Source organism: Lissotriton vulgaris, chromosome 4_1 (assembly GCF_964263255.1).
Source record: "Lissotriton vulgaris chromosome 4_1, aLisVul1.2, whole genome shotgun sequence".
NCBI classification, from domain to species: domain Eukaryota; kingdom Metazoa; phylum Chordata; class Amphibia; order Caudata; family Salamandridae; genus Lissotriton; species Lissotriton vulgaris.
In genome coordinates, this window is record NC_141691.1 from 995,395,837 (window position 1) to 995,414,229 (window position 18,393).

Genomic DNA, 18,393 nt, shown 5'->3' on the forward strand with positions numbered 1-18,393 from the left:
GACACCTTGCATTATGATGAGTAGGGCTATAGCGCTACAAAAAAAAAAATCCATCAGGAGAATTTACATTGTTATTTGTCTAAATACTGGGATAAACCAACACTTCTAACATTCCCACAGTGCGTTTAGATCTCTTTGCTCTAGTGACTGAACTAAATCAAATACAGGCCTCTCTTAAGTACCTGTGAAGTGACAAGCTGTGGCATTTGTTTTCCCTCAATTGCTTTTAGGGATGAGTTTTACTCCCCACCGCCCCACCCCCCATAGTTTCCAGACAGGATACTTAACCGAAATGAAGCCTGATGTAGACCTTTGTTATGAAATTTGATAAGCCCTCTCCCCGTCCTGCACTGGGACAGGCTCCTCTTCTCCTGACACACAGTAGCAAAGGTAAACATATTTATTGGCCTTTTTCCATTTCTATTTATAAATACAGACAAAAGAAAAATATTTTTTTGTCTGTATTTAAATACAAAAATCTGTTTAAACCATGGGTACTCACAAACTTTCTGTCGGGGGGCAAAATTACAGTGTGGTTTGTGGCCGATGGCCGCACCAGTAGGGGCGGGTCAGTGGGGGCAGGGTCAGTGGGGGGGGCGAGGCTAGAGTAAAACAAAAATCAAACATGTTTCAAAACTTTAGACAATGCAACAATGCTATATTTCAAAAGCAGAAGTAACTACAAAGAGCACATTTTGACAATATATTCTTATTAGCAGACAATAACAATCTTAAGAGGCATTGCATAGCTCCATACACACTTTGACCCCAATTCCTCCCTCAGTCAGTCAGTCAGTCGCTCTCCCTCAGTCAGTCTCTCTCCCTCAGTCAGTCTCTCTCCCTCAGTCAGTCTCTCTCCCTCTCAGTCAGTCTCTCCCTCTCAGTCAGACTCTCTCTGTCAGTCTCTCTCATAGTCAGTCAGTCAGTCTCTCTCTTTAAATAGCAGTATTTCTCTACTATAAACAGACACGCAACAGAACCTAAAAATAGATTTTTAGATCAAACTACGGCAATATATACACATAATTGACATTGATCACCTGGTTACAGGGCTTTGAGTAGGATAATAAACCTGGGGGACCTCTCAAAGGGACATGACCGATAAAATTAAGGGCATGGCTTAGAAACATGTAAACAAAAATCTGTGCTTAGCATAGTGTGCGACCCTACTGGTATGTTGCTGTAAGTCATTGGATCCAGATATATCAGATACAACCAGTAACATTTTTTTTGGTCCTCATATCCACCATGGTTTAAGAAAGCCATTTAGAATATGCTCTAGTACAGTTGACACAGTGATTTTAACTGGGAGGGATCATTTCATTTCGAGTGGGAAGGCCATTAATCCCGCAACTGTCACAGCTTGATATTCCTTTAGGCTACCAATGGGGAGGCCTACTGCTGGGCCTGGGCCGGACTGGGACCGGACAACATTAGTATTTGGCACCATAGTAGTATAATCATTGGACCCGGGGGGGAAAAAAAAAAAAACCCGGATCTTTATTGTGCCCATACAAACAAATGCCAAAAGGTCCTTTTATTTTGGTTTCCCGATCTGGCTAAATCCATACGTGCCGTCTGTAAAGTTGATATCAACCAATCCGCATGGGAAGGGGGCATAGGATCCTTCCACCTCCTGCGATCTGTCTCCTTGCCAAGAGGACCGTATAGAAGACCAGGCTTTTAACTGTAATTTGAGTTGTCTTCAGGAGACCAAAAATCACTAATGGTAAATCTATAGTAATTGGGATACCTAACGATGCCGTAAGAGTCTTACCTATGGCCTCCCAATATGGTGCAATTCGAGGACACTCAAAGAACATATGAATATCTGAAGCTGCAATCAGCCCGCACCTCGCACATGCCACTGAGTTTCCGGCGACAAATTTGGATAGTCTTTGGGGAGAGTAATACGCCCTATGAAGGGTAAAAAGATGGTTCCTACGTAGCCATGAGGGTTTCACCAAACTTTTTAAAAGCTCAAATGAGGAGGACCAAAGTTCTTGTACATCTTGAGTCGATATTACGTCCCCCCAAAGTTGAGCTGGTAACTTAAATTCCCCATCAGATTCATCTAAAAGAAGTTTATACCATAGTGAAATCTCACGTTTGGTTGAAGGGGTACCAACCAAGTTAGTTATTAATTGACTGTGCCCTCCGAGAGGAAACTTGCTACGTTTTTAATACCATTCCCCTCTACTTTGATCAGACTCACATAACTAAAATACAATCAGATATCACTTCTTTTATTTGGAACTAAAAATTACCAAGAATAGCATGGAAGAATCTTAGACGGCGATGGGAGAAGGGAGGATTAGCCGCACCAGACTTAAAATTATATTTGTGGGCTTTTCAGCTATCTCACATACGAATGCTCCTAAAAACACCTACTGACTATGGGATAGGATTAATGTTTTCGGCCATGTTGAAAGGGGAAGGTCTTAGCCAGTCGGGATTCTTATTTAAATTTGGCAATCCAAAATTCTTCAAAAAAATCTAATTGAAGGTCCTGCATGGCTTGGCGAAAACATGGACTGAGGTAATAAAATCTATTAAACAGGGGTATTATTGCAATAAAACGCCACTTTGGGGGTTACCTGATAGTCCAGCCTGGTTGGAAGATTCCCTAGCCACTCCTTTGAGAGAAGCAGGACTTAAAGAATGGGGGGATCTTTTCTATGAGGGGGACCTGCTTTCATGGGAATATCATCAGAATAAAATAGGGCCAACCCTTTCAAGGTTCAAATACATTCAAATCAGAAGCTGGACAGTGGCATATAACAAACCACTAACAAAACGTAACAACCAGTAACATTATACCTGCAACAAGTCAGGACTATTGGCTTTGCCAATAGTTGTTAGTTGCATAAGATAAATAAGCAAAAACTATGGCTTTGTTGTACAGGTCTGAAAAGATGAGGCTGAAAGAATGAAAATATGTCGATTTGAACTGACAAAGGGTTTCTGAGCAGTAGTACTGCTCCCCAGTTGATATATATATTTTTTTTCCACCCTGAAAGCAAAAATGGAGCCCCCAATAGCTACCTGTCTCAGCACCTGCTTTGAAGCACCTGGCCCACTAAAAGCCCTGCCGCAAAAACAAACTCACATAAAAAGTACATTTAAGCTGATGATTAACTCACAATTGGTCACAGAATGTAGCAACAACACCATCTACTGTCGCATTCACTTAAATTAGTATGCAAAACCACTCGCAATAAATAAGGGCAGATATAGAAAGGCAGCAACTTGCGTGCCTTCTTTTAAAAGCCTCATCTGCCGTTACGCAAGCCTATGACCTCACACTGGCATATGAGGGCGGGAGCCGCAGGTGAGCTTGCAAGACACTACTTGTCTGCGCATGCCCCTTTGACCTTTTCTCGGCAAATGCGGCCCGAGGGATTACAACAGCAGTAATGGTGCTGAGTCCCTGACTGCAGTTGTTTTCCATGGGGCCGCTCGGGAAGGTCTGGCAGGCTATACTATGAGTACCGCCGGTTTAAACGGAAAACCGGAAGCCTTAATGATAATTTATCTCGAAAAGCAGTCATTTTGGATGGAAGCCTGCAGAAGTATTGCACCTGCTCAAGAAGGCTAGTTCTTGATGTTACTGGACCTCTTCCTTCATATCCCAATTCACCTGTGGCATCAGAAACATTTCAAACTTTGGTGGCTGTTGAACACTACTAGTTCAGTCTTTGTTAACATATTATTAAAAATAAAGCCCTAGGGCATTATGGCAGGCTCTTTTAACAGAGCATTGAGTTATAAATTAGCTGCTCCTTCTGCTCATGTATTATTCTTTTTTCCCTCTTTGTTGTAAACTGGGTGCCCTGATGTCCACCCGGGTACCCACATAACAAAAATTGCTGGGGGTTGAGGGGGGAGGCCCATGTGGCCCCTGCCGACTTCACAGAAACGACTGTTGCTGAAGACAGCATTCCTTATTCATTGGTCACTGCAGAGGAGCCCCACGGCCCCAGCCAGCACTCATAGTGGTGCTGCTGGGAGCCAGATCATTTGTTTTACTCTGTTCGAATCCACATGGGCAGGACCAGTGAAAAATGCTGCAAAGTTGTGTTTTCAGTCCGGGATAGTGCGGGCAGGATATGACCGCTCTCATCTGGGCAGAAAGCAGCAAGGTCCTGGGGGATAAGTTGGATATGGCCCGGGGGATGGGGTCGATCTAGGTTCGGGGAGGGGGACCAGACGACCTCTTCAATGCAACAAAAACAAGCATTTGTCCTGGTGTCCCTACTGTGGCTTAGGGAGGGTGATGCACACCACCCTCCCCTGAAATCAAAAAATTTCCTAGCCGACTCTGTCCTCTGGAGGAGGATAGAGACACCCTGGATAAGGATCTCTCTGCCGATGAAATTGGTAAGGCTATAGGGCGGATTAAATCGGGGAAGGCGATGGGACCCAACGGTATCCCGGTTGAATTCCTAAAAGCCACTGCCTCTCGTACTATACCACATTTGCAGGCTATGTATGAGGAAAGCCTGGAGGTGGGACGGCTCCCTGTGGATCAGAGGCTGGCCATGATAGTGGTGATTCAGAAACTGGGCAAATCGTCAGAAATGTGTGGCTCATATAGACCCATCTCTCTGATCAACATCGAGGCTAAAGTTCTAGCAAAAGTGCTTGCCAACAGGCTGGGGAGGTCATCACTAAGTTAGTTCACCCAGATCAATCTGGGTTTATGCCTGGTAGAAACACAACCTCAATCTACGGCGTTTGCATAACGTAATGGCCCGAAGGCCATATATTGAGGAAGATGCCACACTGTTGTCTCTTGATGCCTCTATGGCCTTCGATTACATAGAGTGGCCGTACATGTTCGAGGTGCTTGAGAGGGTGGGTCTGGGACCGAAACTTATAACATGGGTTTGGTTCCTGTATACAGATGTTTTGGGCCAGGTGTGAGTGAATGGTTACACTTCTAGGACGTTTCAATTGAGGCGGGGTACCAAGCAGGGATGCTCGCTGTTTCCATTGATATTTGCCCTTCTTTTGGAGCCTCTTGCGGCATGGATACGCCGGGATGTTATGGTACGCGGGATGAGATGGGCGAATGACGTGGGAGACCACATACCTTTGTATGCGGTTGATATACTGCTGTACTTGGCTTCCCCATACAAATCTATATCGGTAGTACTAGACATATTGACGAATGTCGGTAAATACTCTAGGCTACGCGATCAATTGGCATAAGTCCGTGTTGTACATGTTGTGGGAACAGGTCCCTAGGCTTCCGGCTGGTTGCTCCATAGTTGTGGCGAAAGATGGGTTTAGGTACTTGGGGGTATATATCACGTCGGATCCCAATTTGTTCTATAGTTCCAATCTTGCCCCTCCGCTGTCCAGACTGCAAGCAGACGTGAAACATTGGCGGTCCCTCCCACTTTCACTGCTCTGCCGGGAGGCGCTTTTTAAGATGCTGGCCCTACCTCGATTTTTATATATCCTTCAAAATTGCCCACACAAAGTCCCGGATCCATACTTCAAAATGGTAGTGGGGAGGTCCGTACCATTCTGTGGGATGGGAGAGCCCCAAGGGTTGAATTAAAGAAGCTGACGAAGAGTTGGTATGATGGGGGTATTGCACTCCCCGACCTGCAGCTAGTGACTGTCAATAGATGGATATACCGCCCTCTGGAGGATCCGGCATATGTGCTTGACCGATACCAAAGTTATCGCTGTGGATATATGGGGGCCCTATATGTTAGTGACAGGTAGAACAAGGGATGATTTTTTGGGCCCACTTTACACAAGTTACAGGTTTGGCGGACAGTGAACTTGTGCCTGGGATGGGCCGGTGCCCTAACTAAGGTTGCTCCACTTTGAAGTGCGCAACAACTGGGTATGTTATGTTATTCGCCCGGGTTTGATAAGTGGGACCTCATAGGTATCTTGGTGGTAAAAGATTTGGTTAAAAAGGGGAAAATACTTACATTTGAGGAACTCCAGAAACAGTACCAACTAGCTCAGGGGAAAACAAATAGGTACCTGCAGATACGCCATGCTCTTAAAGGGGCCTTCTCATCTTTCACAGACATTCCAGACTCTTCACCACTCGAAGACAGACTGTTAGATTGACCTCTGGACTCGAAAGCTATCTCACTCACAATCAAGAAATTATGCAATAATCTTCCAGATACCTTCCCAAAACTTAGGGAGAGATGGCAGGACGATTTGGGGGTGATTAGTGACGAAGACTGGCAGGAGGCCCTGATGTCTCCTAGGGAGGCGGCCATCACGCAAAAGTTCAGGTTGATTCAGCTATGGATACTGCACCGCTCGTATATGACGGGCCCGACTTTGGTTGAAGGTGGGTTCGCTGTCGGACGATCTCTGCCTGAGGGGATGCGGCCAACAGGCCACATTTGACCATATGCTGTGGAACTGCCCGGGGATGCGGGTCCTATGGGAGGGAGCCATTGAACACATGTATAAAGCCCTACGCAAGGAGTTGAGCCTAACACCACAATTGGGTTTGTTAAATATCTGGGAGGCAACTGACCTGACGGAAGTAGAGAAGCAATTTGTGATGTTGGGTTATACCCTGCTTAAAAGGGAGATAGCGAAAGGATAGGGTGGAGCAACCATACCGACCATACATGTATGAGCAAAAGAGTTGGATAGATGCATGCTGGCGGAAACGGAAGTGTTTATAGCAAGGGGGTGTCCCAAGAAATGGGACCGAAAGTGGTCGAACTGGAATAGGTACCGGGGAGATATTGTGGTGTCCCCAACCATGGAATTGGAAATGCGTCAAAGTACAGCAGGTGCTGAAGCTATGTAATGTATAAATTATGTCAGGTAACTGTCCAAATCCAGAATTCTGTAAGTCCTACAGTGATGTCCTTGTATGCACATGTTTTGCTGTTATTAATAAAAATATTTAATATTAAAAAAGTTCCTAGCGGCTAGTGTCCCTGGGTCCTTCTAGAGACTCGCGGTAGGGAGCCCCCTGCCCTCCCTCCCCTAATAATAAAAAATTCCCAGGAGGAAGGGGGCCCCAGGGTCTTAGTGGTTCGGGAGGGGTGCAGCGCGCCCCTCTCCTCAATCTAAAACAATACGCCATCTCTCACACTTCCCCACAGATCTTCTGTAAATTTGAGGTCATAAATGTTTTTTAAAAGTGCAATTGGTCCCAGGAAAGAGGAGGGGTCCTACTGGGATTCATCAAATGGCACCAATGTTATAAGCAAAACAAAAATGCTTTTCCTCTGGAAACGTGGTCCTAATTATAAGGACCCAGTGGCTACTGCTACTGGGAGTTATATTTTTAACTTAAGTTAAATCTTCTAAAGACTTTGATTGGCAATACAATGCAACTAGGCCTGCATCTGTGAGAAGTTGCTCTAAGCCAGGTTTGGCTTTGAGAAGCTGAAGAAAAATGATGGTTTCTACCCTGGAATATAATCATAAAATCACGAAAGTAACAAACTCTTATCTCTATACATCTTCTACAACAAGTCTTTCATTCTTTAGCTTTTACCACACAGAATCATGGTGGTAACTCTATTATTTAATCTTTTTATATTTTTGTAATTCTGTCCATTTATTCTACGCAAGAAAGGTAATTTATGTTTTTAACCGGTTCAAACTACCACACTAAGATTAATCTTGAATCTCCAGAAAATATACAAGGCCTCTACCTATTTGAGACTGCTCCATTAGCTTCTAACGATCAGAAGTATTGTACTTAAATCATCTTGCATTGGTTAAAAGATCTTCTACAATAGGACCTCAAAGGTTCTTTGTAAAAAATGTTCAAAGCACAACTCTATTCATAGCTCACACTCTTAAGCATAGATCATTTTACAAAACTTAACTGCAAACACATCTAGGGAAAATCATCTCCATAGAGATTAAATCTGAGCTTCTTTCTGTAAATCAGAAAAAAAACGTTAAACCTAGATATTCAGTTGTTGAGCAGCTGTTTCTGAGTTCCTGCTTAATTTGATTGCTTGCAATATCACCGAGAGATCCCTGCAAGTGAAAGTTGAGTGTTATCAAACACTATTCAATAACAATAATAGAAACCAATTGTATCTGGCCATGTTAATTTGATTAGGGGAGGACCATGACTTTCATGTAAGTTTGTTGGAATGCATTCCAATTCTAAGAAGTCATAACATCATTTCTCAGAAATTTCCATGACTGTGAAAATTCAACAAAATGGTATTTTGTTCATGCGATGTAAATCTTTATGGGAACATTCCAGGCACTGAAAAAGTCATAATATTATGTAATACATTTGAAAGAAATTGACTCTTTTGATTAAAATCCTGTATGGAATTTTATAGTTTTGAGAAGACTTTTTGCTAGCAGACTTGTGGAACTTAAATTGGGTGCAGTATGGTGCTTCCCTTATGCAAATACATTATGTATCATATGGAAAGCAAGTATGTATTGGTTAATCAAATGTGGAAATCATAATTTAGAGTTTGGGGCCATTACATTGATTATGCATTTGGTGTCTGTGGAGGAACAACTGAAGAGATACAACAGTTTGGAGAGTACATGAAAATGTCCATTACACTATTACATTTACAATGGAGAATATACAAGAGAAAGATTCTTTTCTTGATGCCAAAGTTTTGAAGAAATGCCTGGAATTAAGAACTGATTTGCATTTATAAAAACTGATAAGATAGCATTTTACATGCATCAGACATCCAATCGAAGTCCTTACTGAAATCTCTACAATATGTTGCGAAATAATAACATAGTCTTGGGTGGAACAGAATTGAATATGAAAATACAAGTAAAATAATTTAAATGAAACATCAAGGCTGCATCAAAGCGGCAAAGGAGAAAATTGCCAAGCATATGTGACAAAAAGGCTTATATTAAAACATTGGCATATAATTGCAAGTGTTTATGCTTTGCAAATATATGCTATGCTTATGGTGGTATTTTCAAGACAAAAAAAACTTCAAATTGTCTTGGTAAGAGATAATATAAAGATGAAAAAGTACATGTCTGTGAAATATTATGGAGCATACGCATAGTTGGCTTGTACCTGTTGTGATAATGTTATAAAAGGTCCAGAGTTAATGCATCCACAACCTGAAAGAAAGGTCTTGATGAAAGCTATCCAAGACATGAAACATGTCATAAAGCTCGCCTGTGGCAAATTTTATATTGATCAAAAGAGGATAAACAATAGAATTCATATAAGTGAATATAGCTTACACACTAGATGCAAAAATGTAATATTGATTGTTGTAAGACTGTTCTTTCAAAATACTCATGATGTATCACAGTTCCAAGTTCCAGCTCCTTGTGTGGGAGGTGAGACTGTAGCCTTGAGGAGTAAACATAAAAATGCAACTAGAACAACAGGAAACCAGGTGGATTTACTTTTTAAGTATGAAGAATCTGCTATTCTTTGACAGAAGTTGAAACAGGAGTTTAAAATCTGGTGATGTGACACAATGGTTATTTTCAGTAAGATAAAACTGAAATAGAAGGATTCTTCTACCATCAACGCGTAGGCGTTGCAGGCGTGTTGAACAACCAATTGAGGCTGTTTATGTGATAGAGAAGTTAGAAGCAGGGTCCTTGCTAATCTTCTCCTTAGTTTTAGTACGTGTGTTGCCAAAGCTAGCACCAGAGTGATTCCGCTGTTATCCACTTTTTAGCCACAAAGTAACACAATACAGACATGGAAATGAAAATTTTTGTTGGCATGGGTGTTTTACTTCTCAGTCAAAATAATAATAACACTTAGGGGCCTAATATGATGTCGGGCTGACTTGCGTTTGCCTGACATGTCTCAAAACTGGGTCAGACCGACCTCCGGTTGGCAGTCCGACCTCCCGATTAGGATGCAACTGAAAACTCTTCAGTCACATTCCGACATTTCCCTATGGGAGCATGTATTAAGGCCACAAACCAACCTTAGTACATTCTCTCATAGGGAAATGGGAGGTGGTGTTAATCCCTGTCCCCCTTGGCAGGCACCACAAGGTGCCTGCCCGGGGTCCAGGGATTAACAGGGGGGCACCATAGGTGCCCCCTCAGCCCCCAACCAAAGGCTGCATACACGAGGGTCCCCTGCTAGGAGCCTCCAAACACGCTTTCCGACAGGGTTTTCATGTCAGAAAAGCCGGCTTGGTATCCATGCATCTTAATCCCAAGGGCGGAAAGACCGCGCTTTAAGATCATGGGCCGGCCTCTGACTGACCGATGGGCTCAGCCCGTCAAAAGCCAGCCAGAATGACCGGCCAGTTTAGTTTCCGACTGCCAGCATTATAATGTGGCCGTCGGAAAGTAAACCTAGATGAGGCCCAGCCTGTCCGGGCTGCATCGTAATCAGCTCCTTAATGTGGGTTGCATTGGACTCCTGATTCTTTCCAATTTCTGGCTGGATTACAATATTATTTCAGCTCATTAATTGTATACCCTCCTACATATTCTGATTACTGAAAGTTTTTGTGCATCAGTAGATTTGCTGAAAATACTACACTTCTCTTGTGACTTTAATACCTAATAGCTTCTAATTATATTCACTGTGAACCTTTTGGATATGAATCTGCACATTTGCTATAAACTCTCCAAAAAGACGTGAAAGCTGTTCTTAAATGGTATATGGCTCTTTGGCTCCTAGCACCTCACAGAGTGACCACTACTTCTAGACCTCCAATCCTACACTCCACAAATCTCTAATTAAAGAATGAATCTGAACCATATCCAGAGAGCTCACCCTACCTCTAGAGATGATGAAGTTGGCCACCAGTTGATCAGTCTTTATCTGTCTCCCACTCTTGGTCACTGCAGTCGGGCATCGCATTTAGTACAGCTGCTGGAATCCAAAAGCAGTCCCTTGTACATCTGACCAATACTCCCATGTGAGCGTGAGGCAGCATTTTAAGTAAAGTGCAAAGGCCCATGGCAAAAAAATATAGAGAAGTTTGATCGAGAATGAAATTGTGGCAGTGTTTGCTCCGAAGTAGAGGCCCAGCTTAAACAAATACTCTGTGCTCTGTGCTAGTCCTCTGTAATCAAGCATTTCTTCATGGTATCTACACCCACGGACCTTACTGGGTTTACTTTGCCTTGCTAAGAAAATTCTCTGATGTGGACATTCTTTTACACCCATGTTCTATTACATTCATATGTACACTTTGGCATATTTATGTTCCACCACACTGAGACTGCACACACGAATAGGTATCCTGTAGAACCGTGGTATAAGGGCCATGAGGTGTACGGCCAACCCCAGAGATCATTAGAGTGGAAAAACAGGCTGAATGGTTCATTTACAAAGAGCATGAGAATTTAATGCAGACTGTTGTGGAGAAAACAAATGGGATCTGCCCAATCAGGACATTACGAACGCTCACATCCATAATGGATGTGCCCTGAAAAAGTTATTGATGAACAAAACGTGTTTTCTACAAGCAACAGTCTGAATACGTTTATGGAAATCATAATATATATTCAGTATTAACACCAGTAGGACTGAGGTGCATTGCCTGAGAAAAAGGTAATTGTTTTCTTTGGACTAAAGGGAACTCACATTGAGAAGGGTGTAGAGAAATTCTCAAATGATGTTTATTCTCCTTGTTCATTTCACATAGCTGAATGGCAAAAGTTCACAAAAATGATTTGACTAGTTAAGATAATGTTCTTTGCATGTTGGTTTTTTTAAATGTTTTTTTCTTGGTTAAAGTATAGGACAGACTTCAAGAAGATCTAGTCCTTTAAATGCATTTCCAGTTGATGTAAACAGTTTGAAAAGAAAACATGAAAATTGAAACCTGGCCTATATTTTTCTAATATTTTGTATGTTTTTCAGATTCCTCAAGACCACACTGATGCCATTGTTAGCAAAGCTATCGACTTGTGGCACAAACACTGTGGGACACCTGTGAATTCTGCATAAAACGTTCGAAACTACTTACTATTTAATGGCATGGATCGATTGCCCTACATTCTAGTTTCTTTTTTTAGTTTATGTATTATTTACGATTGTCTTGATCCTTGTAAATAATGGATTCTGAAGAAAACAGTTGTTAATAAGGCAAACCATTGTAAATAGTTGTTTGTACAAAGAGGTGGCACTCGGTTGTCCCTTTGTTCTATAATGAGGTACTAGCTATGAAAAATGCAGTCCTTTTGACATAATACAAATCTATAATTTTTATGTGGAAGAGAATTTGATTTAGAGCTTGTATCTGTTATGTTAGCACAATCTTGTAGTATCTGCATAATTACCCACCTAAATATACATATCTATATAGGTCCCTTTCTTTGTGGATTCTTATTTTTATTTTTTAAATGTTTTATTAATTTTCCTAACATACACACACACTTTGCAGTTTAGCAGCAGTCATGAAGACTTCTACTTGCTTCACATTCAGTAGCATTATAAACACGGGAATTTACAGTTGCACTTTCAAATGTGATTCAAGGAGGCAGTGCGTCAGGTGGGAAAAAGGCACCCAACATCTCATAAAAAAATTCCAGATCAGAATATAATTTTGTCAGTTCTAGAGCATATCATGTGCATTTCTTCGGCAGTGTTCTGGATCCCTATGTCACATATTAGTCTGTAGACTAGTATTACTCAGCCAGTGTATATGTCCCTTAAAACTAAGACAGCGATAAACAAAAATCTGTTTATCAGTTCTTTTTATTTTCATGAGTGGGCTTATATTTCTGTGGCATTTGTTCTAATAAAGTAGGTTTCAATTCCCCAATGTGGGATAATCCCTAGATCCCATCTAGTGCTGGGTAGCTTGGCTCTCTGTTGGGATAGAAGCCATGCTACATTAGCCAACAGTATGAAGACTCAAGTTGCATAGAAACCTTTCCCTGAAATTATATGTCTTTGTGGCTTTAGGCATCCCCAAATTCTGGCTACTCAGTCTATCTGTTATCATTCTGTAAAATGTTTATTTGAATGAATGGATCGAACTGGCAGTTATGCTTCCAAAACTCTCACAATACGTGGTATGTATATTAAATAAGTCAGGTGTAGGTGAAATGACCGCCTGCGATTGGTAGATGATTGAATTGGATGCTAGCCTCAGCCACTATCAGTGACATGACCCCAGTGATTGGACTCGTCATATATTGATTCCAGCTAGATTGCAAAGGACACAGTCCTTTAATAGGTACTGGTGTTATTTTACCCCAGTGCAACATCGAAGTAATAAACATTGATCAGGACTGTGTGAAACCTATGCCTCTAGTAACTGGGACTGCATGGCTGGGCATTTTCCTGCATTTATTATGAAGCAGTGGAGTAGTCTAGATGGCCCTAATCTTTAAAATGTTGGGAGGAAATGTTGAGATAGATGGTGGTTTAGAAAGTTATTTATACTGTATTGAATCATTTGTATTAGCTTGGCAGAATATGTGGTACTTATGGCAAATGAAATGCCATCTTTAAAAAAAATGATATTCATGCCTTGTGGTACACAGATCATAATATCTTTCCTGCTTGTTAAAATTGAGTATTATTGAGTGACGTTTGTATTCACTGATTTGGTGTTTATTTGTACATTTTGTATTATAAACCTATTTGAAGAAAAATAATTCCTGTTAAGTAAACACACTATGCTTGCATCTAAAGTTTCTTTGGCATCCTTGTGAATGGTATCAGATGCAGTATTCAAGGTGGCCACGAAGACACAAGTTGCTGAAGATGAGGCGCAGCTGGGTGAGAGGTAGTAAGACAAAGACCTTGTTGCCTCAAAGCGTGTCTGCCACTGTATGGAGAAGATGGGCCCCTAAAGCACCACTGGTGGGTGAACACAAGTAGTTGTAATTAAGCACTTATGCACTCTCTGAATTAGTCCTTAGAAAGGCTGCCTGGTGGCATAGGAAGTTCTGTACTGTCAACAATCTCTTGACCGAATGGTAAGCAGTGCAGTTCTGTACCAGAACTGTCTGGGTCCAAAAAAAGTTTGCAAGCAAACAGTCTAGGGGCTAGCAGTGTTTTTGAAATTCAGCAAACAATGCAAATCACACAACAGACCATTCCTTGCCACCCTGGTCTCCCTCTTACCCAACCTATTTGGAATTGCCTGTACAAATAGACTAGAAAAGCTTGCCTGAAAAAACAATGCTGAAGTTTGGAGTTGTAGCAGTTACATTATGGTTGCCGTGTATGCTGACATTTACATCTTCACACCCTGGTTACTTGGTAGCAGCTGCTAGGGGAATGCCGATGGTAGTACGTCTTGATCGAGCAGTAGAACAGTCAAATTATCAAGGGTAAAACTTGTTTTGTTTTCTATACATTCAGAAATGAAGTGCCCATGCAGATGTTAGTGCACTGCTCCTCCCATTCAAATTGATTTGGTATCCTTGTGAAAAACTCATTCGAGTCAGTGGGCCCAGAGGAACACAACCAGCATAAGGAAAGGTTCAAGTTGTGCTTATACTAATCCAAAACCTGCAGGAAAGTGGCCTCTTTTCCATTCTACTGACACACCGTCTGCCCTTTTCCTGCTGACACAGCCACACAATAAAACAGGATTGCTGTGAAGAATGCAAAAACAACAGTTGATGGACAGAATGCAGAACAATGTCATACATTCACCCCAGTACAGATATCTGCGCCTAAATCGTTTTTTTGCTCACCATGCCTTTCCAGTTTGAACCCAGCCATATGCAAACCAGCCTTGACCCTGTGCCCCATGGGAACAGTGCAGCCCGAACTGCCAAGCCAGTCCTCCCTGGAATGGAAACAAGCATCCTAGGACTGGTTTCGGGGTTTCAGCCCTCATCAGCCAGGATAGCTTGATTCCAGTGGCATGGAGACCACGGGACTCAAGCCTGAGCATACCCGTCCCTCTCGGGGTGACAAATGCAAAAACAACAGTTGATGGACAGAATGCAGAACAATGTCATACATTCACCCCAGTACAGAGATCTGGGCCTAAATCCATTGTTTTATTTGCTCATCATGCCATTCCAGGTTGAACTCAGCCATATGCAAATCAGTCTTGACCCTGTGCCCCATGGGAAGAGTCCACCCCGAACTGCCAAGCCAGTTCGGGCTGGACTGTTCCTATGAGGCACAGGGTCAAGACTGATTTGCATACAGCCAGGTCTAAACTGGGGTGGCATGGAGAGCAAAAAAATTATGGATTTAACCCAGATCTCTTGACTGGGGGTGAATCTTTTGATTTGTTCTGCATTCCGTCCATCAATTGTGTGTCTTTTTTCTCGCCCTTCTGCGAATAACACCCTATCTCCCCCCAGCAAGTTGCTGTGAGGACATCGCAGAACTTAATCAGCGTATTTGTACTTGAAGGATGTTTAAGCTGATTGGAATGTAAATGTGAATGAATGGACCGAATGTGAGGTCTGTGTGGAGTGAAACGAGTCCGTCTATTGAAATGAATGAAGAGTGGGTGCATAGGGGTGATTTGTTCCCATAAGTTGTTTTTTATAAATTGTAAATTTTGTCACTGTATTGTATAAAAAATAAAAAAAATTATGAGGTCATTTGTACACTGTTTTCATCACATGTATAGTTTGAAAAATGAAAATAATAATAATAATAAAAAAGTATATTTTCTCTAAAAATTTGTGGAAAAATTGATTGTGCAACTTGTGATCTGTGAGCTCGAAGTTGTGCGGGCTATTATTGAAGGACTCGTGATGAGCCTCTAAATTGAAACAGATAGGGCAGACGCTTTTTCTCTAGTTCTGGATCTGAATTTTCCCCTGCTAGTCTGCCCTCTATCAAGCCCAGGGGGCCCCGAATTGTAGTGGCGCCAGGTGTGCCCTGGTCTCACTGTGCCACTGGAACCAAGCTATCCTGGCTGAAGAGGGGTGAAACCCCGAAACCGGTCTTAGGATGCTTGTTTCCGGTCCAGGGAGGACCTGGCTTGGCAGTTCGGACTGGACTGTTCCTATGAGGTACAGGGTCAAGACTGATTTGCATACGTCCAGGTCTAAACTGGGGTGCCATGGTGAGCAAAAGAATGATGGCTTCAACCCAGATCTCTTGACTGGGGGTGAATGTTTTGATTTGTTCTATATGAAAATAATGTGACTTCCTCTAAGGTACTAATTCACAGGTCAGGGAGAAGAGGGGAAGAAAATATAATGTAACAACTACTCAAAGCACAGACTCCCTCATGACCTCTCTATTTACGGGTTTTAGCCTCTTAAATTCTGACATGGGCATAACAAAACACACATTTTACTGTTACTTATTTCCATTCTATTTTTTATTTATCATTTGAATAATTTTTTTCTTTGTTATGTCTTTTAAACATTATTATCATTAAAAGGTATGGAAAAACATTCGTATATACACAATTTGACAACATGAGAAATAATTCACAAATTCATATAATAAACAAAATAAGACCAGGTAGAGAACAGACAACAATCAAACCACACATACATACTTCACACATTCACACCACAAATTATCTGTGCAAGTTATCGCATTTCGTTGGTTCTAGTCTAACGCCCAGAGCCAGGGTCACTATAAAATGTAGGATTTTATATTAACATGGTCGACGCGTTTCGGTGGCAATAGATAGCAGTAAGAGCAACCGTCCTCAAGACCCGCCAGATTATCAAATAGTGTTCTCTACACCCTGGTTCTTCCTGGGAGATTTTGATTTGTTCTGCATTCCGTCCATCAATTATGTGTCTTTTGCTGTGAAGAATACCAATCAAGGGATAAGAAGCCGGGACCTTTCCCACTAATGTGGTCGAAGGCCCTAGTCAGGGCCAGTTGGAGGGAATGCATCGTTCTTCCTGCTCTGTGGTATCTGGTACAGCTGCAGTTTCAGGAGCCCCTGATTGGTTGGCTCTTCCTCTTCCTTTTCTTCTAGTCTGCTTGCGGTGCATTGTGTCGGTCAAGCTGGGCGGTCCTTGTGATATTTCCAGCCGTGTTGATGATGAGCAGTACTTGGTAGGGATCACAGCAATTATTGAATCAATTTTTTTTTTGCCAGTGGATCTTCACATGGACCCGGTAGCTGTGCTGCTAGAGATAACACTTCTTGAACGCAAAAACAAAAGCTTTTGAAACAGCAATCAGTTGTCTGCTGGTTAAAGTTGCATCAAACTAGCATCTCCCCTCAGCACAGTTCTTTTCTTTTAGCAAAGAATCATAAAAAATAGCAGATTTTTCTTTTTTAAATGCACGTACCCGTAAATATTTGTAGTTAGGTAGTCATTCTATAACCTTCACCTGTGGAGGCGGGGCGTTAGAATTATTACTTGCACTTATTTTTCCCTTTTTCCTTTTTTTGGTCTCGCCTAGCGTTGCTGCGCATGCGTAGTTCACTCTGCGAGACCTATTGTTGGAGAGGAGATTTCAGAAGGGGGCTCGAAGCCCCGCCCCTCATTTTCATTAACTTGCATCACCGTATATGCTAAACAGTGGCCTGCCTTTGGAAATTGAGTTTTTTTGTTGCTCCCCTTTCTCCTTTTCTCTCTGCCCATCAGGACAGGATCGCCTGCTTCACGGCTGTCGTGAAGCAATTTGTTATCTCAAGGAGGCATGTTCACACTCCTCTGAACTTTTGTGTAAACAGGACCATGATTGTTATCTCGGCGCATTTGCTGTCTAGACGAAGACAGAGCTCAAAGGTCAGATATGGTTCCCCAGGGACGTGTGCTTATTTTCCTTTAGCTAGGTGGCCTGGTTTGTTACTGCAATCAGTGTTACTACTACATTTGTTATAAAGAGGTTTTTTTAGTGTGTGAGGCTTTCTTGGTATTAGCATTCTTTATTTTTACATAGACATGCTGCACGGATGTGCTCACTGTCGTCAATCGCCAGGCTTCATTAAGGAAATGCACGGGTCAGAAGGACTCCCCTCTCAGACAAAACAAACCCATTTGGTAAACAATGGTAATTGTGGCCAGCTAGGCAGGTGTCTACCAGATGGTGCTCTTTCGCCTTCTCTAGCTCTCGTGTTGCCTGCAGCAGCATGAACTGACACACAAGGAGAGTCTGAAACCTTTTTGTACATTTTTGCGCGTTTGCCTCTCCAGTCTTTGCCAGCACAGCTTTCTAATTAGGAGTTTACTCGCCGTAAGACAGGCATAAAACCTATTTTTCCAGAAACTATGCATAAACACAGCCGTATGTTTTGTTGATGGAACTTCTCTAGCTAGCATTAATTTCTGTTAGCTTTACAATGGTTTTCCTGCCTTCAAATATTAAAATAACAATGTGTTTTAATTACCTTAAATATATGTATTTTTAAATACATTATCATTCGCCATAGTTTCTCTTTTCAACTCCAAATCCGCAACAGTAAACATGTCAAATAAAACAAATACATTTGAAAATAACTTCAAGTTAGGGAAACTCTATGAAGTACAAGACCGGATGTCCTATTTTTAAAAGATTAAAAGGATATGGTGAAGTAGAACATACCTTGA

At 41.9% G+C, this 18,393-nt stretch overlaps 1 protein-coding gene across 1 annotated transcript in view; it reads left to right on the plus strand.

Annotated features, from left to right (window-relative positions):
• The window catches only part of TBC1D7 (TBC1 domain family member 7), a 185,736-nt gene extending 172,152 nt beyond the window's left edge, over positions 1 to 13,584 (plus strand). The window contains exon 8 of the mRNA XM_086965258.1: positions 11,816 to 13,584. Within this exon, the coding sequence (XP_086821384.1) occupies positions 11,816 to 11,902 (87 nt within the window). The 3' untranslated portion in view covers positions 11,903 to 13,584. The remainder of the gene's footprint in view (positions 1 to 11,815) is intronic.
• The last annotated feature ends 4,809 nt before the right edge of the window (positions 13,585 to 18,393 follow it).